This window comes from Falco biarmicus, chromosome 5 (genome assembly GCF_023638135.1).
Source record: "Falco biarmicus isolate bFalBia1 chromosome 5, bFalBia1.pri, whole genome shotgun sequence".
In the NCBI taxonomy this organism is placed as follows: Eukaryota; Metazoa; Chordata; class Aves; order Falconiformes; family Falconidae; genus Falco; species Falco biarmicus.
Window position 1 is genome coordinate 69,740,920 of NC_079292.1, and position 27,998 is coordinate 69,768,917.

At 40.1% G+C, this 27,998-nt stretch overlaps 1 protein-coding gene across 18 annotated transcripts in view; it reads right to left on the reverse strand.

The window, feature by feature from the left end:
* The window catches only part of MICAL3 (microtubule associated monooxygenase, calponin and LIM domain containing 3), a 161,762-nt gene that overhangs the window by 37,148 nt on the left and 96,616 nt on the right, over positions 1 to 27,998 (reverse strand). For 12 of the 18 annotated variants that reach the window (XM_056338998.1, XM_056339001.1, XM_056339012.1 and 9 more), the window contains 4 exons: positions 12,505 to 12,700; positions 7,486 to 7,724; positions 3,048 to 3,185; positions 967 to 1,029 (listed from right to left, as the gene is read on the reverse strand). In XM_056338998.1, coding sequence (XP_056194973.1) covers positions 967 to 1,029; positions 3,048 to 3,185; positions 7,486 to 7,724; positions 12,505 to 12,700 — 636 coding nt within the window. Of the gene's footprint in view, positions 1 to 966; positions 1,030 to 3,047; positions 3,186 to 6,293; positions 6,384 to 7,485; positions 7,725 to 12,504; positions 12,701 to 27,998 lie in introns of all 18 variants that reach the window. The other 6 variants (XM_056339005.1, XM_056339017.1, XM_056339014.1 and 3 more) reach the window with 4 other exon arrangements.

The following is a 27,998-nucleotide window of genomic DNA, read 5'->3' on the forward strand; positions in this document are numbered from 1 at the left end:
TATATGCAGTTAGAGTAAGGAGCAAGAGGCCAAAAGCTGTCACACAATAACTCGGAAGCTACACACTACGGCAGCCAGAAACTGGGATCAGCACTTGGCTCACATGAGCTAGCAGCCGTGAGCAGACTGCATTGTGTGCAGACATCTTGTAAACACTGCTGCCTTGCCAAAGCAGCAGCAGCAGAAGCAAATTTCTATAGGCAAGCTAGCTATTCTGATGCGCCAAAGCAACTTAGCTGTAGGTCAACTACCTAGCCACAAAATACTGCTGTTCCATTGATTTAGATACCTTCACCACTTTACACAAATTTACTCCCTTACTCTAATCCCAGCATCTTCATGCTCATCGGTTTTGTAATAGAGATAAAAGAACCACATTAAAAAGGCAGCTGAGCTCTACACCCGTACATCCTTCAGCTTTCCTGAGGCTTCCCCAAATAACATGAACCCCAAGTCAAAGGAGACGCAAAGCCATCTCTATTCCTAAAGATTCAACCTCATTCTTCTCTCATGTTTTCTTCACCAGGTAACTAGTTTACAGTTGCTACAGAGAACTGCAATTGCTTTAAGCACTCTCTGTCACTTAATCTTTCAACTGCAAGAAAGCCCCATGTTCTTTTTCTCAAGGAGCAAGGAGAATAATAACTGGTCAAGCCTTCAGTTTACAAAGCAAACTGAAGCACTCTAGCTAGATTCCTCCTTCTACTTTATGACACCCAAGACAACCTCTCTGTTTGGCCTGCCTTCAGAAGGGTTACAACAAATGTCGAGTTCATGCAAGAATAGGACTGTCTGTGCCAGGCGTGCATGCACACTCCCCCTTCCTCCCTCCCTCCACGTCCAGTCATGCAGTAGCGACAGGGCTGTAAGTTCCAGGGTTAAAGTACCAGCTCAGCTGCTGAAGGCATGGAAAAGAGACGGGCAGGGTTATTGTGCATTGGAATACATAGAACGTCACCAAACTACCTCCAGGGACTGTCTCCAGCCACGCCTGTACCGCCTCATGGCGTACGGAGGGAAGGTCGGATGCTGAATTTAAAAAACAATAAATTGTAAGAAATAAAAATTAGACCATCAGTAAGTGTCTAAAACAGAAGAGTGACAAAGGGAAAATTTTCAGTAGCAAATACAGGAATAAAACCTATGAGATGTTAAACATGGTATTCCAGGCTTGGGATTTAAATCGAGATAACATGAATCTCCGGGGCCTAATCTTCCCTGAGGATCTGTAAGGTTAGAGGAAATATGGACAGCACAGTGAGAAAAACACTGCATCTGACTAGCAGGTTGGCACTGCTGTGCTCCACTTGACACTCTGCAGAGGAGAGAAACTAAGAGATGAAAGAGCTGAGCAGTGAGAGAGGGGCGGTTGTAACAGGCATCCCAGAACCTGTGCTGCCTGGGTACAAATGTCAGCAGATTAAGAGTGCCCAAAGCAGAATGAGAGGGTCTTCTGCGTACCATCAACGCTATCCCAGGCTTCCACACCCAACCCTATCAACACTCACGGGCTCTCCAAACACCCTGTATCGCAGAATACATTTCAGCCAGGAACAAATTTGTCTGTTGAACTCAGGTTAAAAAATTTACATTGTATCCACAAGTACTTATTGGCAGCAATCCTTCAAAAAAACCAAACTGCTGATATGTCTGCACACAACTGTATTGTATGACAAAGTAATTGAAACAGCTAATCAATTGTTCAGGATTGCCCTAGTTTGCCCCAGTTCTAGAGGACTGAAAGGAAATACTGCTGCCTTTCCAAAGGAAGATGGAAAGACCACAAAGTCAATTTTGGAAGGATCATTTTTTGCTGACAGCTGTACCAATACACTATGGAAAAGCAGGAATTACAAAATACAAGTTAAAAGAACACAGCCTACTTCTGTGGTTGCAGTGGGAAGGAAACACACATCTCTTATTTGTAGGGAGGAGATGGCACACCAGAAAACTCCAATGTATTCTACTAACTGCAATTATAAGGATAGCAAAACTGATCTGGAACTGTGCATCAAGTTGGAACAGAATTAAAAAAAAAAAACCCCAAACATCTAGAACTACAAGGAAAAGACAATTATCTGGAATGGAGTATGATAAAGCAACATAAGGTAAAGCCCTAAGCTTTTTTTAGGGATCAGTCATTAACTTAATTTCACATTTGCTGTAAAAGACACCCCTTCCCACAGCACACTTACTCCCTCTGCAATTCTGGCGCAATGGTTAGAGACTCTTGAGAGAAGGCCACTACTCATTAACTGCATGATTAACTTTTACTAAGCTCAGGCTTCTGCACAGGTAAAGCACCTATGACATACTTACCTCAAGACACACTGTAATATAGCCTAGAATAGGTCAGCAGCGACTGCTAGAAGGTGCTTACAAGAGAGCTAGACCATCGGCATTTCCCCCCTCTGGAGTTTTCCTTTAAGTAACTGGCAATTCACAAAGGTCACACCTCACTTTAAAAAACAGATAATCCTGTCAAATCTTCAAAACAGGGAGCCAAAACCACCACTGATCAGATCTGCAAGCCCTTTAACCCCATCCTTCGCTGCTAATACCAGATGCAGCTCTACACTTCGAACAGCAGCAGCAGAGAAACATGCTCAATACAGAAGCTGACCCTGTTCAATCTTTGCTGTAGTAGCTACACAACGTAGCCCTCCGGCTTCCCATAAAGAGGTGCAGAGTCCCCACTGCCAAAAGAGCACATCACAGCTTCCATTACTATCGCTAAATTCAGTTACAGAGGGCTGATTGCCAGCACTGTCAAGTCATGTGTGCAGTGAGGAAAAACGCTACAGAGTCAGAGCAGGCAGGCAAATGGGCCAGAAGTCGAACTACCACAGAGCTGAGAAAGCAGTCATTTTAAGTAGATGCTGACCTGAAAAGCAAAATAGTTAACAAAGTGTAATTTGAAAACAGTTCCTTTCAGTCACTGCTGCCCCTGCCGAAGTACACTGCTCTTGAAGGGTGCAGCAGCAACAGAGTTAAATAGCTGCAACTGTGATCCAGTAATTGATGGTGTGGGGCTTGGGGGAGATTACCTCTGGAGGTGGAGGACTTTGAGGTTGGCACCATTTTTTCCTCCTCCTCTTTTTCACGGATGTGAGTCCAGTGCACATCTGCCAGGATCTCCAGAGGATCAACCGGATTTACAATCTGCTGCAGTCTAAGGTTTCCAGCTAGCAGGAGGAGGGCATGGCATACGAGGTTGTAGGCAGGGTGTATGAAGGATAGGGAGGAAAAGATGGGAGAACAGTTGGAAAGGAAAGGTAACACATCATAGGAAAGGAAATAAGAAAAGAAGAAAATAAAATATTACTGGCTAACATCAGTTTGCAAGACAGACAGAAAAAGCTTAGTATTGTGTGTGCACGCATACACCAATACAGCACTCCTCATACTTCCCATCAAAGCTGAATAATGCCATTCCAAAGACAAAGAGATGCGATTAAAAACATCACTGTAGATTACATCTCTATTGCAAGCAGCTTCGCTGAAATGAAAGATATTCTCTGGGTGTCCAAGAATATGTGGTATGCGAATACCAATTTAGCAGAAATTTCCAGTTCCTTCAGCCTATTCATGACGATTATTGCCAAAGACATCTTGCTGTTAAAGGCAAGGGACAATCTGCATTGTAGTTTGATGCACCAAAAGGTCTTTCATTCCCTACTATTGGGTTAAGCACTCCTTTCTATGTTGGGTACATATCTCTTTGTGAATTAAATTACGCGATGGATCTCAGAGTTTCACATGTGGGTATGCACAGATGGGCACACAACTTACTTTAGCACTTAAAACACTACTTTGTTCAGTCCTACTCTTTTGTACTGACTTGTTCAAAGGGTAGATTTTTTTTCTGAAGAATACCATACTTTCGTCATGACTTAACAGGCCTCCACCTCCCCAGAAGGGACTTCCTGTCACACAAATGAATTTCTTTAAAAGAAATTGCATTACTCCTCAATTACCTCCCTACACAAAGCTCTGCTACTTATGGTGTGTGAAAGGGAACAATGGGCACCTAAAGCAACTGATAAGCAACTTGTTTCACTGCTGCAGAATACACACCTTGGAAGCATCTACCATGGTGAGTATTATATTCATAGACCCTGGTCTCTATTGCTATCTGCTATGGGACTATAGCTCAGGTTTTATTTACCCATAATAAAATAACTCATTCTACGGGGACAGGTGTTCAGCATCTGCAGGAGTGGTCTTCAAAAGCAAATGACTCATCCTGAAAGGAAAATACCCACTTACTTTCAAGAGTCAACTTTCACAAAAGCTGCATTACCACTGTGTGGGGCAAACCACTGTTTCAGCAGTTTATAACCTCACAAGCAGTTAGATTTTCATACGGTGCTCTAGTGTTTGAAGGAAATAAGAAACATCAGCGGCATTTAGAGGTTGCACTCATTACTTCCTGCTGTCTTGTTTTAACGAAGTTCCTCTCTCCTGGTCATGTTTTCCCCAGACACAACACAGTGTTTGGGATTTCCATTTCATGAATGACTATGTGTGAGATTTGGCACTAAAACTGCAGAAGAAACAGGAGAAGGATCTGCAGGAAGGACAGAATCACCGGCTGGTTAATAAAGGGGAAAATGGGTCAGACGCACAAACTCAAATGCAGAGTGGGATTCACAATTTGCCAAGTACTTAGCAGTTTTACATCTCTGTTGCCTCATCAGTTTTCATATCAATTAGCACAACCACATGGTCTACCAGAGCTACAGGACATCCTGCAGGGACAGGAACCTGGGCTTTTCTCACTCCGTACCAAAGCATTCGCATGCAGGTCCCAAGATGAGTAGAGTTAGCATTTGCATTGCCGCACAGAATTTTGTGTTAAAAGGTTTAGGTTTGCCAGCAATGGCTGAGAAGTGTGTAGTCACTCAGGCTTAGAAAGAGCAGGTCCCACACGATCTGCATGTTTAAAAATGGATTTCTCTGGGATTTAGACAAGCATAACATATACATCTTCAGTTACCCTGCAAGTCTCTATACAGAAGCCTGAGCCTGTCCTGATTAGGACATCAGATCTTCTCACCTTTTCTAGTAAATCAACAGCAGCACAGCCAGCCACGAAGGACTGTGGCTTGGCTAACAGGCAAACCTAACGTTTCCTTGAGGTCTAAATGCTTGAGAATTTCAAACAACACCTGGCATAGCCTTCCCTCAGGGCTGCCCGCTAAGCTTTGGAGGAAGCTGGACATGAATTGAACTCACATGTGGAAAGGCAGCTTTCCCCTCCAGATCCACAGTAGCACCTACCAGCATTTCACCAACAGCAAACATTTTCAGGGTCAACTTTAATAGGATGAGAAGCCACCCACAAATCAGTTCCTTAGGAGCCAAGTCTAAAGCACACTAGCAACTGCAACTGGGGGAACTTCTTCAGTTATGCTCTTCAGCTGTCTTACTAACACTTCTCATTCCTACCATCAGAAGAGTTAAATTGGAAAAAATTATAACTGCTTCCCTTTTTTTTTTTTTTAAAAAAAAAAAAAAAGTCAGAAGCTAAGCTATAGTTTTTACAACTATAAGCTGCAATATGCAGTTTGACAACTACATATGCCCTCTTACCTGCAGGAAGGCACTTGGATTTTCCTCTTATGTATCCTGGCTCTAATGAACCACATTGAGGGAATAAGGGATTAGCAAGCTATTAGGACCAAGTGCTTCAAAAAAACCAACCATCAGAAATAAACTGCAAGAGAATGCATCATGGAAAATAACACAACCAGTTAGACTGGAATGTCAGATTAATTTTATGCCCATTATACGACTGTTTGAAAAATCTTGAGGGATTGCCACAGCTTGATTAGCTTCCCCCCTAGACTCTCCCCACAGACACACACTCACAAAGGACAACAACAAAAAATGCAAGTTTGCTGACACAGGTAATCTAAAGGAAGTAGTTCTGATGTGTCCCACGTGCCTGAGATATTGCACAGGTGCAGCTAGTCTGTGTGTATGGAATAAATCTGAAACCCCTAAATACATGGGGGTCACTGTTCATGCACATTACAGTAGCAAATTGTCCAGGCTATCCAGATATCCTGAGGTACTTGGCAGCTTTATCTTTTTTCTAAAACTCATGGCAATGTCAGACCTGATATATGGTAGTTGGACCAGGAGATTAAAATAACAGCTACCAAATCAGTTTTCAGGGAGCTGGTAAAGCAATTAAACAAAACACAGAAACTTCTCATGTGGGACCTGCTCTTTAAAGCATTCACCCCTCCTCTGGGGAAATGGAAGTGCAGATGGTATGCGGGTACCTTTAAATGTACCCGTGTCCTCTTCATTTGAGAGATGTTGAAGCCAGAGGCCTTGCTGCAGCTCTCTCTCCCAAGGGCAATACTCCCCCTCTACAGCAGAGGGAACCACACATCCATATATAACACCAGACACCCGTGTACACACACAAGCGATGGAGAGAGAGAAAGAGAGAAAGAGAAAGGACAGAATCAGAGAGAGAGACTGTCTGGAAATCTAGCAACTCCCCATACTCCCGCTGCTTTCAAAGTGCCTGACAGAAAACTACTTGCATGAAACAACGTCCTCTCAAGAACGCCATGGTTTAGCAGTCTAAACACACAACATGCACGTTACCATTCTTTAAAAGCAATCTTGACTTCCACAGACTTCAGTTATGGACATACAGCTCCTGCGCTGAAGAAGTAGCCAAGCAGCCTGCTGAGCTCATCAACAAAACTGCCACTAAGACTCAAAAAACTGGACCTCTGCTTGTATTAGGCAGCCAAAGACCTTTACGAAGAAGCTCTTTGGAGCCTACTAGTCTTCACAAAAAGGAAATGTGAGTAAAAAGACAAAGACAAGACCAGTGAGAAATTTGGCATGGTGGTGAAACACTGGAAACATGTCATTCTTAGCACAAACTTTGCATTTTGGTAACCAAGACAGACACAGGGGAAGGAGTCTTTCCCTAAGATTTTCCACAGAAATCCCTCAGAGCTATAATGGGAATCACGTGAACTCCCCGATTTCTCAAGGCCATCTTTTAACTATAGCGCACTACAAGCAGCTTCTGGGATGTCCTGATGACAGTTACAGGGCACTATCCCGTAGTGAGGCACTGCAAAACTGAAAACGCTGCCTCCACAATGCTTCCAGCTCTTGCTGCCAAAGAACAAAGGTCACATTCAAATCCAATTCCCAATAATAATAAAAAACAACAATAAAACAATACAGTGTCACAAAGCTGTGAATTGCACATGTTGGCATGGTGTATGGGAAGCATATTGTGTTGGTACTAGCGCTGTAACTGCCCTGTGGGCAATCCAGAACGATCCACCTAAAGCTTTCTTAGACAATAACTCCCTCAAAAATCAAAACAATAAAGAAATGAAAGAAGGGAGATTTTCCAAGGCAAATGTTCCTTATTTTGGATGGCAAATACTGTTTTCCCTGCTGTCTAGCAGAAAGGAAGGACAAATCAATCCATCTAACCTTCGCTTGACTCCTCGTCTTCCTCCTCTTCATCTTCCTCCTCCTCCTCCTCTTCTTTGTCCTCAATCTCATGATTTTCCTCAGCCTCAATCTCTTCTTCACTCTTTCCCTTCAGGAGGGCATGGATACGCACAGCCTCTTTCCATGGCACACCACCCAAGTCTGAAGGGGGTTGCTGAGGCAGCAGCAGTTCATCATCTTCGTCCTCATCTTCCTCCTCCATCTCAGACTCTGAACTACTGTAAAGGGTTTAGAAAAAATGATAAACAACAAATTAGTTACTGTTTCCTAGGTTAGTCTGAGATCACTGACAAGTTGTTTCAATACACACAAGCCTAAAACGTATGATGGAAACCAAAATACAGATTTTCTGCTTTTAGTATTCCATAGGCATTTTAGTGACAGCATCGCATGTGGGCTGCAGTACAGTCCTTGCCCTGCTTCTTTTAAAGGTGAAGCAGCAGAGAAGTGCCTGTGAAACAAAGTTCAAATATCTGTTGCAGCATTAATTGTTACAGTTTGTGACAGTTAAATACCACAGAAATTACTTTCTTCATATCACATTGCTTTGAATAAATCAGTGCAAGAGTTCTTAGCAGTGTCAGAATGCAGAAGGTCATGTCTTTTGATAATGGTAGCTACTGCTAGCTTTTTGGATAGCTAAGATGATTTTGGCACTTGCTGGGTGAAGCACAGAAGGCTTTGGGAGCAGAAAGACACACACACAACACAACCATCAGGCCAAAGGATACAGGGTATGAACTAAGGGGAGGTGGAGCAAACAAATACACAATTCCTCACTTTTCTACATCACAGACAGAAGTATAATATGTATCCCATTAAGTACACAGTGTACATAGTGGCAAGAAACTGCAGGAAGCAGTGCAAGGATAATTACAATAATGAGCTTATTATTCTCACAGCAAAGTCTAAAACATGCAAAACATTAAATCATTAGCGCTTTTTCGTACACAACTCTGTTCAGTTCTAACAGTTCCTCAATATAAGCAGCAGGGGCAAGAAACATAACCGCCTATACAATGACATTTAATTACATGATGGACTACCTAGAGGTACTGAGGAGGAAAACGGTTGCATTTGTCCTTGGAAAATTAATGTGAAGTACAGCACATTCAGAGAACATATCTGTGGGGTGAAAAGGTCCTCTTCTTTTGCTTTTCCTTTAAAGAACATTGTCTTATAAGAACTGCATTTAGTAGAGCAGAAGTTGGATGCTTCCCACATAAATCTTAAAGGGTCCAAACTCATCTGGATTGAAGGAGAAAACTGTACTTGAATGGTAAAATTTGGGTGAATCATCTGAAAACAGTACTCCACTTCTGCTGCTTCCTTATGAGAGCTATTGCCATTGTTAACAGCCTTTGGCAGAATCCATTCCATACAGACAATGAGAGAAAACTGACAAGTTTAAAATAATGAAGTTTAAATTTCATGTAGTTCTATAAAATATAACTTGTACAGTTGTAATTCTGTTTCCCATACACAGGTTTTATCACAGTATGTGACAAACTGGCAGTTAAAAACCAGATATATGGCAGCACTCTTTTATATTGCAGATAAACATATGCAGGTGCAGAATTTGAAATTAGTCTAACACTACACAAACCTATCAGATTTAAATAACTTTATTCACCTACTTGTCTGAACAGTTATTTTTGATAGCAAAGCTACTAAGGAAAACACCACCTTTTTCATGCCTGATTGTCATGTTACTTCTGTCCATAAGCTCTTAAATTCTTCTCACTGTTCTGCATATATATAACATTACTTTGCTCAAATTACAACCCACTTTTTCACAACATAAAACAAATTCTTATTTTTAACAGGTTGCCTGGTCTTCACATGCTAAATACTGAACACAGACACTGTTGCGTGCCATGGCCTTGGTGCATATTCCAGGAGACTGAAGCATATTGCAAAGACTTTATGCAGATATTGTCACAGAGATAAAAAGCGATGCTCTCCTTCTCTCTTTTTAACTTTCACACCCTTTGGTATGAAAATAAACCTGACAGGTGCTGCATGCTGGGGTTTTCGTGTGCTGTCAATAGGGTTTACTGCTGCTAAACTGTTGCCATGACCGCTGAATGGGACAAGCTGCTGCTCTTCAACCAGCCGGCTTATCGCATGTAATATTGACGACATTAAATTCTTTACCACAGAGCTCACTTTACCTTCTTTGGCTTTTATTTATAACTTGTTTTTTGTTTGACCTTTGAACACTGAGAAATGAGAAGCTGAAAGACAGCAGTGAGGTGGCCTGGTATAGTGGGCATTTCTTCAGCATGGCAACTCTGTGTTAATTCAACAGCTGAAACTTTTTTCTATAAAGCAGAGATCAAAGACCAAAGTAGGTTTCTTTATAGAAACTGTATAGGCAGTGATAAAGGTGTATCTACACAGATTTAGCGCTGAGGAACCAAAACCTACGCTGTGGAAGTGAACCTCTTCTCTTCCCTTGCCATACAGCCCCATACAGCACAAGCTGTACTACGACACTCCCTTGAAAGGCCACAGGGTATTGTCCCAAAACTGCAGAAAACATACGGGGAGTTACTGCAAGTCAAAGGTGATGAATAAGGGATCTAAAGGGTTTTCCGCCTCTCAAAACTGTGTGGTCAGGGTTTGGTTACTTACGTGATTGTTTTTCTTGTTGAAACTTAAACAAGATTAACTCTCTTTTGAGAAAATATAATTTGAATACTGTTTGCTGTAAACTTTCTCTGCAGTGTGCATACTCCTAAGTGTGCACATGATGGGAAGCTGCGCACCAAAACACATGGTCTCTGCTTGATTTAGAACTAACACCTTGGTGAACCCTGAAGCCAAATCCATCACTCCAGAAGACATGGAGGGAGGGAACACAGAGTTCCCTGTTTCCTCTGCCGGGTCCTAAACCCTCCAGCACTGTACCAAGACAGTGAAGATGATCTTTGGGGTTTGGTTGGCTTGTTTTGTTGCTGAAAAAATGGTCAGGGTTTTTCCCTTTTTTTTTTTCCTTTTGGTCTTTCTGTGACACATCATGGAGTGTGTAAAGCTGAACAGAGGATATCCAGTAGCTACATCGTCTAGAAAATTTTCTCTGAAGTATGGCCTGCATAGCCTTATCGATGCTCTGAGTAAATTGCTTGCTGTATTTGTGTTTGGGACAGAAATTTTTCCAGGTCAAACTGACAGGAAACGTGATGTGTTTTCTCTTTCCTCTCTATCACAGTGTCAATTGCCCACTAAACACTGTTTTTCACACGCAAAATTATACAATTCAGTCTATTAAAGACAGAGATAATACAGATGTATGTAGGACAAAGGGAGCTAACTGTAACACCCTGCAAGAGGAAATCAAACTCACTAACCCAACGGTGTACTGCCCTCAGACTCCACAACTCTGCAAAACACCTCTTGTAGATGACCAACAGCTTCATGTCAAAATGCCAAAACTCCACTTCTTTTAAGTAACTCTTCTCCTTTGGAAGACTTCTGCCATTTATTGAATGGGCTTACTGTATCTTGATTTACTGAAATAACTTGAATAATAACTCTCCATACTTGTAAATCTTGTTTTAGTGCTAGAAACACAAAGGACTAAAAACTCCTCAATATCATTAATGCCTATATTGTCACAGTTAATGTAATACCTAGCCCCGAGCAGGGAGCTAAAGGAAGGATGAGTGAAGCAAACAGAGTCTGCATCTTCTGCAAATAGTCCTGAGATTATTCAATCAGCACCACATGACAAAGTACTATCTTCGACAGAAATTAATGTTAAGAAATTAATAAAAAAGTAATATTTAGGTTTCAGAGAAAGCACTTGTACAAGATATTGGTAATTGCCAGGCGCTTACATGAAAGCCACAACTTCATTAGTCCACATAAATGCACACTCTTTGTCAAGGCTGAGTTCAGGCTACTAAAAGCTACTCCTTTCTAGATGTTGCATCTTCAAACTTGGCTTACCAGATAAATAACTAACATTCTGTTATTTATCTGTAATAATTTACAGATCATCTGTAATATCTGTAAATTATCTGTAATAATTCTGTAATACATTAATCCTGTAAACATTTTAATGAACATCTTCATTCCTGCATTCTTCACCACACCAATGCAATTCAATTCAATGTGTATAAATGTAGTATGGAATTTCTCATACAGTCCTATACCTGTAGGTAATGCATACAGAGAACACGTCTGCGGGACCTAAATCTCAGGAAACCTGTAACAACACTTTCTGAGTTTATTTCAAGATGACTACTAGACAGGCTGAGAGCTGAAAAGGTAAGGGTTGTTACTGCTACAAAGAAAAGCAGATCATTAGAAACTATATTAAGACTTTAAGACTCTACAAAAAGTGTGCGATTGACTACAAAGTTCACAAGCATTCTTCAGCAAGTGCTTTCTCTCAATGACTCTTGCAACTATTTCCAGTAGCTCTACCTGTATATATTTGAATACTGGTGTGCTTATACATCATTCTGCAGATAAAGACAAATTTGTGAAGGTACAGCATGTTTTTCAGCAACTGTAACTATTGCTTCAAATTAATCTCTCTCAGGCATTGCATCAGCATCCGGTTGGGATTACACGTGTCAAGCTTCAATCTTTAAACCAAAAGTCGTTTTGAATTGTAATGCAAAACATACAGAAGGGAATGTAACTTTGGAACACCCTCCCATTTGAATCTACGTTCTGTTTGCTCAAATGAGTCATCTGCCTTTGATACAATTAAAAAAAAAATAAATGAAAACATCCTTTCCAACTTAGGACTGAATTTCATGGTTTTATGGTACTACACGTGTCTTCTAAGAATGGCAGTAAGCTATTTAGAATAATAGAAACTACAAGATAAAATACCTGTGTACATATGCAGAACATTTGCAACACATTCAACAACTTTAGAAAGGGCAACCTGGTAAATAATAGGTTAAAAAAGCTAAGGGAAAAGTAGGCAAAAGTCTGTTGGGATGGTTATAAAAAAGCTTATGGACAATGTGTGCTAACCTGCTGGGCACATCCTCTTCCGTTCCTTTGTCCAACACACTGCTCAGGTTATGCTCTGCTAGCGTCTCTTCAGGAACCTCTTCCAGTTCTTCTTCCCGCTGCAGCGACAGTCGGTAGTTCTCCAGCTCAATCCGCTCCGGTGTGCCACGCAGACGCTTAGCAAGGCTGGGCTCCTCCAGCCCATTTATATTAGAACCTAAAGAATAAGCCAGCGAATAAACAATAAATTCAGCAGTCAGAACTGTACATTTTTAAGAAAATTGAGCAATTGGGAGAAAAAGGGCATGAGGCAGAGGGAGGTAAATAAAGCGAGAGAATACCTTATGTCATTATCCTGTTCACCACTACTGGCAGAACCTGCTGGGGAGCCAGACTGCAAAAGGGAATCTTACTGGTTTTGGCTAATAGATGCTTAAAAGAATGTTAAATGTCCTAGTTGAGAGAGGAAATAGGGACATTTTAGCTGGAAAACTACAACTGCAATGAATTCTGTGTAGTAAGTACTGGGGAAGGCCTGGCCACAGACTGGATATATTCTATAAGAAATAGTAGGAATGCTATGGGGCAATCCTGCAGCGTGTTAAAATTGTTACCAGTCAAGGTAAGTCTACAGAGCTAGGGAGCAAGAAAATATTATTACTACTAAAAGATGAGGGACGGAGGGAATGAAAAAGACCCACTTGGAATAAGTTTTAAAACTTTTTATAGACTTGAATTAACTTCTTTTTCATCAGAGTTTGTGATTAAAAAAACCACAGGGAAAAATCTAGGTGAGATGTCTGCAAGAACAAATCCTATGAATCCCAGAAAATTGCAAGGACATGTGAACCAGGCAGTTGGAGAAAAGTATACAGCAGCTGTATATACTGTGGCACTCGAACTAAATTCCAACCTGCATTCATCCGTTTCCTTTTAAAATTGGAGTATTTTAGCTTAAGTACCATGCCACTGTTTACCCTTCCCCAGCTTTCTATTTACAGAGCCCAATCTTTCCTAGCTTCTGTTTTGCTTTGCTAAACAAGCCAAGCCTTCCTCTCATGAGATAAGCTCTTCAGTGCGTTGATCATCCTCTAGGTCTCTGCACCTGTCCCAGTTCGGATTAATCTTTCCAGAACCTGCGTGATTAGAATTGAACACAGCTTTCCAGATGAGGCCTTATCAGCGTAACATACAACCCTGCCAGAAATCTTTCATCTGATACACACTCAGAACACACTTGCCTATTTATATGCCACATAATACTGGTGGCTTTTATTTACTGACTGATATTCAGATCTTTCTCCTTCTTTGCTTTCAACTGATAAGCACCTTGTTGGTAGCCAAAATTCTCAACACTTTCTTAGTGCATGACCTGGTACTTTCTACTATTACATTTCTATTTTTAGTGTTACAGTCTGCGACATTTTGCAGTTCTTAGTGTATGATGTGCCTATCCTCCTCTGCATTGATGAGAGTTTGAAATGTTGCCTCAGCAATGAATTTCATTAGCAGTTTTTTCCCTCTTGTTTTGCCAGTAACCTTAGTGAAAGTATTACAAAGACCAGTTCCCAGATCATTTTTTGTGAAGCTCCAGTCTGTAGGTGACATCCAACCCCATTATTTCCTTTTTTCAATAAAACATCTAATCTCTCATTTAAGTCAATGTCTTAGCTACTTGACACTTCATGTACTACTCCCTTATTTTATCCAGTTCCAATAATTATTTCCATCTGGCAGCCCTCAGGTGCCTTACTGAAGTCCAGACTGTTCAAATGCACTACATTTACCCTATGGAGGTAATCAGTTACTTCGTCGACAAAAGCTGTCAAGCTAGTCTGGCATAGTCTTTGGTGAATGTTTTATACCACTTACCTGCATAAGGTCAAAGGACTTCACCTGCAGGACTAGCAGTCTTTAGTTATTCCTTCAAAGGTGTTTTATCTACTGTTTAGATTAATTGTACTTGTTCAGATCACTTTTTTTTTTTTTCCTTTTCAATTGTTCATCTGCAAGTCATACTTCTGTCACCCAGTGGTCACATAGTATTACCCTGAATTAGATAGTCAAGGTACATCAGGATAGCTTGATTTAAATCACAAATTATTACCACAAAGCTCACAATTTCATTGTACAATTCTTCCACTCTTCTGAGACGAAGACTATTTGGTCGAATTTTAATTTGACTCATTACAGTACAGTAATATTTAAATTTTGCTTCCAGCTTCATTGGGTTCATTTCCATTTCCAAATTTTACCACACACTGACTTCTTTTGCTCCCATGTCCAGTGCCATTGTCCCAATTGAAACTGGAGACCAAGTATTCAGTTCATTGACTGACTATATGTAAAATTTCATTTTATGTCAGCCCCATCTTCACTATGGACCCACTTCTGCTTTCCCTTACCTTGCTTTTACTTACATGCTTAAGGAATACAGCTGTTTGCTTTACTTTCCTTTACAAATGTCTAACCCAGCATGAGCTTTGGCAATGTTTACTTTATCCTTACACTTTTTGTGTGTACACTTACACACTCTGAGACAGTTTTTGTTTTCTTTCTCCATCCTTTGTAGTTTCTCAGTTTATTTCTAAGAGCCTTTTTTTCAGGGCAGTTACTCACTCAGTACCATCTTAGTCTTATGCACAAAACTACACAGGCCTTGCCATAATTAATGGCATTAATTTCCAACCCCTCTCCAGAAAGATAAAATCTCATAAAGACAACCACCAGGAGTGGTTTTCTCTTTTCTTCTAGTGTTATCGAACACTTCTATGATGCGGGCAAGTGGCTGCTGTGCCCTTGGCTTGAACTATAGGGCTTCTTTATGGTACAAACTACAGAAGCTTGCTCAGGTGGCAGGCAGGAATACTACCTTGCATTTCCAGGGATATCGTGGTCTCTGCCATTTCCTGCTGCTAAGCCTTACATTGTGTTAGTATTTTCAAAGTTCAGTGGAACTGGACTGCTTTTTCAGGTGGGATTCATGGTTCATTTCATCCTGTCTAGATGGTGATACAACCTCAGCCAAATCTATTTATGTAATCTGTGTTACATTCCCCAAGCCTGAGTTCACAGTAACAGGGGAACTGACCTGGAATATTGCTCCACCACTTCTGGCTGATAGTAAAAAAGAAAAGACTCTGGGTAATGCAAGAACACCAAGGTGAGGGAAAACAAAGAAGGAATATACTAAAAATCATCATAAAACAAGAGTCCTACTTGGAACTCTTTTATACACAACAGAGCCATCAGCTAGGCTCAGCTACTTCAACAGAAATATCCTTTCACAAGCCGTTTTTAACTTGTTCCGATGCACAAGCTCAACATCGCTGCAAAGCCCACAAACAGAAAAAAATGATGAAAACAAGAAGACCAAGAACTCATCTGACATTATTTCACTCCTCTTGTTTTCTAAATCTTAAGGGTTTTTTGTCAGCCTTTTCAAAGTAAAACTAAAAAAGAAATATAAAATCATTTCATATAATTAAATTACATGAATGAAGTATTAAGAAAATAAGACTGCTCGTTTCAATGCTGTAATATCTAGGGTATGGAGAAAGACTGTCAGCAATCACTCTAAGGCAAAAGAGGACTGAAAATCAAGCTGACAGCTGTTTATATGCATTTCCTGAACATATATGATCTTTCGGGTATGTTTTCCAAAATACAAATCATCACTGCCCTTCTCATTATGAAAGCCCAGTATAACTGGTACATCAAGAATCAAACCAATTTATCACAGTGCAAACTTTAAGTGGGAGCGACTCGATGCAACTGAATTAAAAAACCTGAAAAGATGGAAAATCTGCCTAAACTTTCATGCAAAAGGACGTGTGATGTGGTCAAGTCAAGACGTTCTGCGAGCTTGACAAGCACTCTTGTGCCTCAAAATCTCAGGGACATTCCCAGCACTTTAATTAATTTATATATCCATACATTTGAGATGCAGGATTGGTCACATCCCTCCACTTCACTCTGCAAAGGAACAGCTCTACTTCAGCGAAAGAGATACAGAAACTCAACTTATTACCAGCTGCAGCAAGTGATTGCTAGGATTTTGCTCTATACAGACCATTTGGTCTACTTGGTCTGTTGTTTTTGTTTCTAAAAGGTCCTGCGAAGACCTAGCACTGGAGTAGGAGAAATGCAACTGATAACCAGCTTTCTGCATCACAAAGCCATCAAATATCAGAAGGGAAAGGGACCAAACTGTGACATACACATTTCGTTAACATGATCAGATGATTAACTATTTGTATTATGCTATAAAGTTCACACCAATTCATTTGAAGCTACAAATAAGAAACTGTAAATAGGGACAAGGAAATCTGAAGCCTTCCTGCCCTTATTTCCTCCATATACATATGGTGCAGTTCTTGTAGATGCTAAAGCTTATTCTCTAATGTTTCTCTGGAGGGGAAAGGTGCCTCTCAAATCATTATGTTGTATTGCCCAGACTGTTTTGGGGCTTGCTGGTGGGAGATAGCTGTGGAGTGCTCTCATTATCCATTACCTGACATTCTACCTCGTCAGTGCATCTGAGCCAAAAGTCAGCAACCAGTCACAACTGAAAGAAACAGGGCTGAAGAGGCTGTGTTTGCCAGAAAAAAAGCTATGTTACTACCCAGAGATGGGAGTTACCTGAAAGCCAAGAGCAGCTTCTCATGCAATCAACTGACCAGCTAAAAATCCACAAACAACATCCAAAATAGGATGTTTTAAAATCTGATTACTTTGGAAGAGTCAGTGGGCCATGAACATTACATAGATCATCTGAAGGGAACTGTTTCTTCTTAAGAGGACAGGCTGCTTAGCTGTTGCATGAAAGCTGCCAGAGTCCTTTATTTATCTCAGCCTTGACACAGCCTCCCTCCTGTAAAGATAATCATATGATCAGAGATAACATTCCTACGCTGAACTGCTCCTTGCCTGCATTGATGTGTCCTATTCCAAAAACTCTGGCAATTACTGGAAGGTTTGAGAAACTCCTCTTGAGAAAGGATCCCATCTCCATTTTCTCCCAGTACTACCTTGCTCTGTAAAATCTACACATTATTCTCATGAGCTAGATGAAATCTTGCCAAGCTTACTCCCTGACATAACATTTGCTAAAAATGCAGGAGAAAACTGTGAATCTGAGAACAATGAATTCTTCCCAAAGGGCAATCACCTGCCTGTTTCATTAGAATGTATTTTTACTAGTCATGCAGTACCTCTAGACTTCCTTTTCTAGTAAAATCTGTTAAGACTGCAAGCTAAGTTACATGTCATCTCTTGTGAAGTGTGGGTCCAGTATTTTGCACAGACTCAGCTTTAGCCTTGGGGAGTTACAGAAATTCAAGTAGTGGAGTCTACTGTGAAACACATGCAAAAGCGGGAAGGAATTAATACATTTCTCAGGAAAATCATTCTGGATTTCTCCGATCTTGTGCTTTTATGATAACGTGAAACACTGTACCTTCTTTGTTTGTACACTCGTCTTTTCCAAACTCTTCAATTACTTCTATCGCCACACAATTGTTTGAGAATGCAACTATGCCAGATAAAACAACTCCTATAGAAACAGCAGCACATTGTATATGACAAAGTACAGGTATGGAAGATGGGAACTTTTCTGTGGGAGTTTAAAAGTGATGCAATTTGGTGAGCCAGCCAGGAGAACTCTCCACCAGTGCTGGAATCCAGGGGCCTGAGTCAGAAATTCTCAAAGTCCTCAGATTCTGTTGCCATTCATTTCTAAGAAATATCTTTTGGGGTACTGTTTCTGAAGTGTGCTTGGAGTTCAGCAAATGTTATCACTGAGGTATAGAGAAGGTGGCAAACGAGATCCAGCAGCATTTTTTGGCTTCTCATTTTCCATTTGTGTTAATGTCAGATGGAGTTTCATTTTTCCCCCAGAAGTTTCACCTTCACTCACCTCAGTTCTATTAACTGCTGCTTTGTATTCCAACTCCACTTCTCATCCAAGGGCCTCAAAATGTTTTACAAGCATTAGCATATTAAAACAAACCTATTTTGCAAGTAGGTAAGTACCGTAGAGGCATTGCACAAGTCCAGACACAGAGATTAAATACCAGCAAGGCAATCTCACAACAGACTAGCAGCAGTGCCACAAAGAGGATCCAGACAGAATGCCCAGCTCCAATCCCCTCCCAACTTCACTTTAAGTTAAACCAAAACATTTTGAAATAAGAAACTACAATATGTTGCATTTTAGTTGTAATGATTACAGGGTTTACACGAGCAGGCTGAACAACAGCACCTCCTATGAGATGTTCACTGTGCTCAGCACAGTGTGTACAAAAAAAATATCTTAGTATCAATGCCTCTTGTTGGATGCTGCACATATTGAAATGATAAGTCAGTTAAGACATTCCCTTTAAATAAGTGCAACTGATTTCTTCTGAGACATAGCCAGAAATACTTTCCTTAATCCTCTCCAAAATTAGTATCTAACCACTGTTAAAAATTTTTGTACATGAAACATGTAGATGGCAACCATAAACTGACCTGCAGAAGCATGTTAAATGGAACGGATTTTTTAAGGGTTGGGAAGAAGTTTCAAGTTTTAAATCTAGATCCATCCACCCTTCAAAATTTATCTTTGCTTTTAAGAAATGTCTTCAGGAAACCACTGGAAAGAGCCCAGCCAGTCTGCTAAATTCTTGTCACTGCTTGCCCATCACACAGCCTCACATCACATACTGCAGAAATGCACATACCCTGGTAGGATCCCCCTGAAACTTGATAAGCATATCCTCAGAGCCAAAAGGGGTAATACAACACGTGCTCAAATAGAAACAAGAATGATTTATTCAAATATAAATACTTAATAGTCATGAAATGTCAATGTTATTTTGATATAATGCTTCAACTTTCTTTCTTACTATCCTAGTGTATTCCCAAGCTCTCAGGAAGCCTCAATTACTCAGCTGTATTAAGAAGCCATCAAATCTTGAATTTTCTGATGTCTGCATTTCCAGTTTGATCCATAACACGATCTGCTAAATATAAAAGCCCTGAATTCAAAGAGGATAGTATGATAAGAAAAACAAAGTCTACTCATAAGCAAGATATCCAGAATGGCCACGCACAGGGTTCAAAATGAGCTCAAACCTGAAGATGGCCTTACTGAAGTTCTTCTGTAATACACACATATCAATAAACATTAACTAAGCTTTCCACAAGATAGATATACTCTACTGAGTCAAAGCTCTTGGAGTTGGTAAGGGAATTGTACACATATATACTGTCTTAACACAGGTTGGACTTGGTCAGTACAACTGTCCTTGACCTGATATTTAAAATCTAGGGAACTAAGGAGCAGACACAGAGCAGAACGGCAGCTCTTTCTACCCTACCAGAAGAAAAAGGGTTTTGCCACTGAGCAACCAACATGCTTGAGATCTCTACTACCGTGTCAAGGCCATCCTCAGACTGTCAGTCTTCCTGCAATTCTTCCTAGTAAATCAGGAACCTAAACTTAAAAATGAGGGGACTAAGCTGCACAGACAGAAAGGTGTTTTATCTAAATATCCTCTGATGCAGAAGTACCCAGCAGAGTTACTAAACAACCAACACGACCTCCAGTGCTAACTAAATTTTACAGCATTACTCAATTCAACAGCACACAGCACATGAAATAAAAACCACTGAGATTCCTGTATATATCCACTGGTTCCCTAAGCAGTAAGGAGCAGGGAGGCTCCCAAGCACACACCCCCACCACCCCCATTATAATGTGTATGGGAATAACTGACAGCTAAAATATTCAAGGGATGCTGAAATAGATACCCCAGAAACAACCATACGAGATACAAGTCCTCCTCCTTACATTCCAGTCTCCACCTACAATTAAGTTCCTCACATCTCAAATGTCAGTAAACATGGAAGTCCCTTCTCTTCATAACTACGAAAGTGAACTGGACTGACTACTGAATGAAATTAGTAACCTATATGTTTATCTTACAGGTCTTACAATGTTTTCCCCTACCCACACACTATTTTGGTTAAAACAGACTTCCAGAATTGCCAAAACAGATACTGACAAAACACTGCTTCCTACAGCACCTGTAGGGCAAGGCCTAGCAATAGCTGCCAATTTGATTGATCTGACCTTTCTTTGTTTTAGTGGAAGCAAACAGAAGGAAATATAATTAACCAGTTTTATTTCAAGGTTATCTGTAATTTATATTTATGTCTTGAAAACAAAATTCATCTGCAATTTATACTATGAAATTATGTTTAAGGAAGTGGCTTTCATATGCGGATGCATGAATTAGCAGTATTACATAATGGAAGTTCAGTATATGGTTTTGTAATACAGAAAAGTTTGTCTTCATTACAGCAGAGATAAAGAGGTACAGAGGTATAGAATAATCCTGGAATATAGCTATTTTTGACTCCTGGAAAGAGTCCAGTGTTGTAGCTCGTGGGTGGAGAAAAGAAACAGGGAAAAGGAGGTATTAGGTCACCTAATCCAAGCCCCAGGGAACACTGCTAAGCTTGATTCCTCTTAGTTCATCTTTTCTGGCAGAAAATCTTAACATTTGTACAGATTTCACTTTTACTGCTTGCTGCCCAAACAGGTTTCCAGTACTAGAGATATATAAACCCTACATCAGCTTACACCAAGTCTGTTAGTTATTAGTGTGTCTATTACTCAGGAGTATTGCTAAGTCAGTAACATATTACCAATCATTTTCCATTTTGTTGGTAACATTTAAAATGCCTGAGCTCTCTCCAGTGTTTTGATCAGCTCTATCATGACTTGCCTGGCCTCGTTTCCATTTCCTGAAAGATGCGGAGTGTGGGAAGGCTGAAGAGCACTGAGGGATAATCGGGCTAAAGATAACATTACTTCGCAGGTGTAAATTTTGTCCTGGAAGCTATTAAAGGTATGTTACCTCAAAGGACCATCTGGGATGAGGCACATCCAGAGAGAAAACGGAAAGAAGAGGAAGGCCACGCTAGTTTTAAAATCATTATGACCTTGGCTCATAAGGTTTTCCTCCTTTTTAAGAGAAATACTCCTTTGTTTTGTTAACTAACTTGGAAATTAATATTTAAGAGTGATTGTCTAAGTTATAATCCAAACAGTGATCCCTTTCATGTGGTTATCCTCCCTAGTACGTAAGCCTTCATATAGTTTACACATAGTGGCATCTATTTCTTGTCACTTGTACGTAGCAGCCCTCTGGAACTTCTCATTTCACCGGGAGGGATCAGGCAGGTGATTCCCAGCATGCAAATAACACAAAGCTGAAGCAAGGACATTTCCATCTAAAAGTAATAGAGGTATCTATCAATACAAATATTGCCTACTTTTTATAAAAACTGGTACTTCCAGTTCTACCTTTGATGTCTTGATCAATAAAGAACAACCCATCAGGAAGTAAAAATTTTGTCATACATTACAGAAGTGTAGAATTTCAAAAGTTTTATGTTTCCCGTTCAAATTGTGATCAGATTCAAACCACGGCTTTCAAATGGGTATCTTCTTTCAACTGCTGAGCTAATAACCACTATCTCTTCTGTTGCAATCTACTACTGATTTCCATAATTACTGGAACTCAGAATATATTTAGATACCAACCATGTCCTTACTTAATTTCTTATGTCAAGATTATGAAGTGCTGCAAATGGAACAGGCTGAAATCTGAGGCTGGGAGTTACAGGAAAACATACTGGGGAATATCTGCCCTAAGTAAAAGTTCCATATACTCCAAAAAAGCATCAACATTTGCTCCCTCATCCTCTTGCACACTTTTCTACTATCTACATTTATCCCACATACTCTTGCATAACTTACAAAGCAACTGAATATTCAAAGCAATCCAAAGCTTCACAGCTTAGTGGGATTTTTTCTGAAACTAGGAAAATTCTTGTATATAGTTACATAGCCAGGTATATTCAAAATCTGCCCCAGTTCTGGAAAGAAAGCTTCAAAAAGACACATTACTGATTAAAGATAACTTACACATCAGTTCTGATGTTTTAAATCACCGAGTTACCAAAGCCTGAAAGTATTTGAAACATCTCTTGGGTAAAAAGGTCCTATTTTTAACCACTTCTACCCGCAAGCCATCAGATAAACCTCTGTAACAGCAGAAAGGTCAGCTATAAAATTTTCCTAAAAAAGAAAACACAGCCTTCTGGGATGACAGCAAACATGAGAAATGTCAGACTAAACATACATTTTTGAGAGAAGATGTAAGCAACTAAACAGAGCATAGAAGTGCCATCTCATGCTTAAGAAGCATCTGCCCAGTTTTGTTTAGAAAGCCAAAGCAAAACTCTACATCGTCAGGATCAGCTCAGCAACCACTGCTCCACCTTCCTTCATAAATACACTTCATAGAAGCAGGAGAACAGGTTCGATGTTGACTCTTGGCTATCTGTTCTTTCCCTTCAGATTATTTCCATTTGTTTTGTTGTTTGTTTCAGGTTTTGGTGTGGGGGGGTTGTGGTTTTTCTGGTGTTTTTTGTTAAGTTTCATTTTATGCCCTTGCTTCTCCTCATAGTTTGAGATGCATTACCAATGACATGCCTTAATAAATTATCCTGCTGATCACAAGCAGGTGGTAAAACTATCACTGGCTTGCTTTAATTGGTATAAGGTGAACAGACATTTACTCATTCATTTTATTATTTTTAAAGTACCTTACAGTTTCTCATCACTATTACAGAACGTTAGAGGAAAAGATCTGTATGAAAGTTACTCGTCATACCAGATGAATTGTAATATGTCCAAAATTTAAAATAACTAGTAGGCAGCAGGCTTTCTACACTACCATAGTGATGCATGTTGCAAAGGAGATGGTCTAAGCCAACATGCTTCTCGGCAAAACTGCTACCAAAATGTATCTGATGAAGCAAGCTGATTTGGGATGTATGGTGGAAAACATCCTAAATACTCCCAAAACCTCAAATCTTAGAATGAAGTTTCCAGACCCCTGTAAAAGCTAATTCAGTCCATCTTCAGTGGAAGTCACCTGTTTTCTGTGGAACCAAAACATGCCCACAGACTTTTGTGCATTTGTGAATGGCTCAGTACCTCAAAGCTTTAAAGTGATTTACATACAAAATTATGATACCTTGTTCTTAAAATTTATCTTTAATATATTACTGTTTATAAAATGAATTTCAGTACTTCGATTTCAGTTCTAGGATAAATAGTTGGATGTTTGTAAGCAGCCATAAGATTTTCTGTGGATAATTTCTTTTTGAGGGTGTTAACTGCAAAAAAGTACATGATACCTCACTTCCTCTAGGATGAAGACAATATTTAATCTGTTCACCAAGTTCTGCAAGTCCTAAATAATATTAAGAGACCCTCAGAAGTGACAGATGCAATGGAAGGACACATCTGTATAATTCAAGATTCCAGGACAGCATATTCAGAAAAATCAATACACTCTCCTTACAGAACTACAAGCAAAGAAAAAGAAGCACGTAAGGTCAGAAAGAACATGGCCCAGCCCAAACTGTCTACTTTTCTTCCTGATGTTCAGGTCAGTTTATTTGCACAACAATGGTTAAAAAGAATGATATTTGATAGAGTGTGCTATTTGGGGCTTTATTTACAGAATCAAGTTTCCTCTACAATAAATCATTTTAAAGTAAGTATCTTAGGCTGGACTGGGAGAGAGGAAGAAGGGTGGCACCGAAGGGAAGAATGCTTGAAAACGGTTTTGTTTCACAAACAAAACTAGGATGTCTTTAACAAAAGTGACTTTTGAGTGTCCAAGCCATGAAAGGAGTTCCCTGGCAGTACCCCTCTCCCATCCAGGGGGCAGGACACAGAGCTCAACTCCTCCTGTAGGCATTAGTAAGAGAACACCAGAAGCCCTGAGACCAGAGAAGAATCACAGGCACAGGAACAGAAAGTGGGAGGCATCTGTGTAGACTTCAAGGGGAATGAGGTGAGAGTGCCTGGGAACTCTCCCATCACACAAATACTTGGTTTCTCCAAGTTTTAGCTGAAAACAATGTTTCCTATACTGGTGTACAGCAAGAAAGTCTGACTTCACCTCTGATGGGGGTGAGCTCAGGAAACGCACCTCCTTTCATCCTGTTTTTTTTCCTTTGTTTTTCTTTTTTTTTTTTTTTTTTAATTCATGAAGCAAACATTTGATTTCTAGAGCGTATATGTAGCTGCAGAGTTAACAGTTTTCCTGATACAGAACAGTGGAGGCTGTTCTAGCAGTGCATCAAAATGACTTTTCTAGTTCATGCACAGCACATGAAATTTTACACTGAACGCTGACGGCTCCTCCTCAGAACTGAAAGTCCATTTTAGCCTCAAAATCAGGACTACTGATTATAGTAAAGAAACATAAAAGGCAATTTCAAAGGCACAAGTGATTACTCTCCTCCAACAAAGGAACTCTTATGTGTAACAGAACTGGTCTGTGGTTGCAGTTCTGTGAGCTACCATTTAAACACAACTACTCTGCCAAATACCATTCACAATTAGTCTCCCAACAGTTATCTGCTATTACAAGCTTTTATTTGCCAATGGTGCAGTAGAAAGCACGAGAAGCATGCAAAAAAGAGACACAGAATGAGTCCCTAATGTAGACTAATCCAATATACCTTTGAGAACAGGAAAATGTAGCTCAAAACTAAGATCCAGCTCTATCTGCTCATCATGAGAACATTACAGAATAGGCTCTTAATGGTCTTAAGGAAGGGAGGTCATCTCCTCATGTGCCATTCTTCTGAGAGAAGACAACTGTCCAGCTAGGACATAAGACACAGGGTTTGTCTATAAGGCACTGTATTTACTCATTTTCTGCCATTCCATCACAACAAAACACCCCATTATCACAGCTGCTGCTATACCAAGAGGAACCAAATCCTGCCAAGACGCTTACCTGTCATACCACGTGTGAAGGGTATGCCTCCCTGCTCCCCAGCACTGACTTGCACTCGCCCATGTTCCTCCTCTCCCCTCACAGGTGGGTATCACTGCCTTGCTTACAGAGTGCAAGACCTCTGGCCTGCAGCAAGGCACACAAAACTGCTTCCCGAATCGACCAAAATCAGTGAAGCTGCAAACTGAGAGCGCATCTATCCAAAGCCAGCTTTGCCAAAGCAGAAGAATATTTAGTATGGGGGTCCTTAGAAGGTTTTCTACTGCAATATGTCATGCTGTCCGTGCAGTGTACACCCTGCACTCCAAGCAAACCACAACATAACAGAATTTTTTTTTTTTAAAAAAAAACACAATCAGAAGCCTGAGAAACAATACTTAGCAGTGACAGATGGCACATGCCACACAGCTCCCCAAAATGTCTTCTGTGTTTGAGCATGCTAGATTTATGCCTTCCACCTTCCACCAACTCTGTATCCCCTGCAGCATCCCTCACCTGGAACCAGTGGAGGGAGAAGGGGGAGGACAAAGAAAAACTCAGAAACCTGAAGTTTGTTTGAATTTATTCCCTTGAACATTTCACACAGTTGGAACAAATAATGTCTTGATTTCACAGCAACAGGAAAACCACGTGTTACATAATTCAGAGACACACACCCAAAACAAAAACAGGTTAAAAACAACTGCATAAATCAAAATCTTCAAAGAGGCTATACAATGGAGACATGAAGCCTTTCTGAGCACTGTTTGTCTCACTTGAACATGATCTGTCACCAAGCTTATTTTATGCACACTCCCTCCTTTTCTCTGAGGAAAACAATCTCAAAATGGTCATTTCTTGGATTCCACTTTTCAAAAAAGCCAGGTATTTTAATTCGGCAATTAAGAAAAATCCAAGCCCTTCACACAAACTTGATACTTTTTTTCTAAGACACAAAACCATTCAATAAAAAAAAGTGCCCAGAAAAATTCATATCACCCTTCAGAATATACACATACAAACAATAAACAAATATTCCAGTGGCACAAGTCTACAGGTCTGAAAGCTAGAGAGAAAGGTGGAATCGGGAGCCCAGGCACTCCCAGGAAAAAGTGTTCTTAGCAGGATCCAGCCATGAGCACAAACTCAGCACATCGCTACTGTGTGTATCTTTCCTCGGTCCCCAAAACATTTTTCAGGATTTTTCAGTGAAGCTATCAGGTCAGCTTCATCTCCACTCTTCAGAACAAAATAACTTCTCCATCATGCCTTTGCCCTTCCCAGTTTTCCTGGCTTCAAATTGCTGGTCCTTTAACATTCTCCTTTCCTTTATGCCAAAGCTACCCAAATCCTGATAAGAACACTGACAAGGAACATGATGGACTGGGAACAGTCAAGCAGTTATCCTAACAGAGATTCCTGGCTTGCTATTGAGCGATGAATCACTGGGCACTGAACCTCGGTCCTAATCAGGCAACCCACACACACTCTCCTCAGCTTCCAAAAATACAGGGTCTGGTTCTTAAGTTTATATTTTAAATGTTCCAACAGAGAGACATAAATCTTGCATCAGATCTCTTTGCAGTTGTATGAAACCCCATAAAAGGGTTCTGTATCACGTGCCATGTCCTGCAAAACACGCCATCACAGCTCCTCCAAACAGAACAGACAACATTCAAGGCACAGTAGTAGAGGAATTATCTTTCCTCCCAATTTAGTGGTACATCCTGAAATATGGATGTACTACTTTTTTTCTTTTCTTTTTTTTTTTTTTTTGGGGGGGGGGTGGGAAGTTGTGGGTTGGCATGGGGTATGGATGTGTTTGTAAATGCACAGTTCAGCGGTTTAAAATGAAGGCACCACAACCAGAACATGATGTCACAGAATTACTTTGCTGTTATCTTCTGTAATTTAATGTTTATAACAGACCAAATTCAAACAAAACTCAAGTGTGAATAATAATGGAAAGAAGTGACCAAGTGGAGACTTCACGAAGATATATTTGTCTGCACATGCAAACAGTATTGCTTTGAGCTGAATAATTTTCACAAGTAAGGCATGTTCAATGTATGTAAAACCATAAAGAGACCATGTTTTTGAACAAGCAGCTTATTTCTACACAGAAATATATATAAAATGTATTTGTACTTTGTTAGACAGAGAAGTAGAATTGTATGCAAATAATACTGGAAGCATTCATAAAGATTCATTAAAATTGTACAGACAGTTAAGATCCTTTTCAAAATGTGGCTCAGATAATTCACTTTAAAGGCCATGCCACTTACAGGAAGCAGCCACCCCCTTTTCTAGCTCTCCAAGTCAGCAAAAGAACTTCCTCTCACAAAGTCCAGCTTTGCTTGCTATATACAACAGTGAAGGGCTTTGCTCAGAACATTGCTCCCTGAAAACACTTAAGGCAAATCCATAGGAAAATTTTTAACTTTTCACGTTGCATACCTGTATCATGTACACTATATATTTTTGTGATTTTAAAGCAGGAGATTTAATGCCTCTACTTTGCATTGCATTTTTCAGTTTTGCATACTATGGCTTATATTTGGCTTCTTAAATCTTTTACAGGTCAAGTAACTACTGCAAAGGTCTCATGACTTGCATTTTTTATTTAATATTGCTGTATATTTTGGAGTATGACCTTCC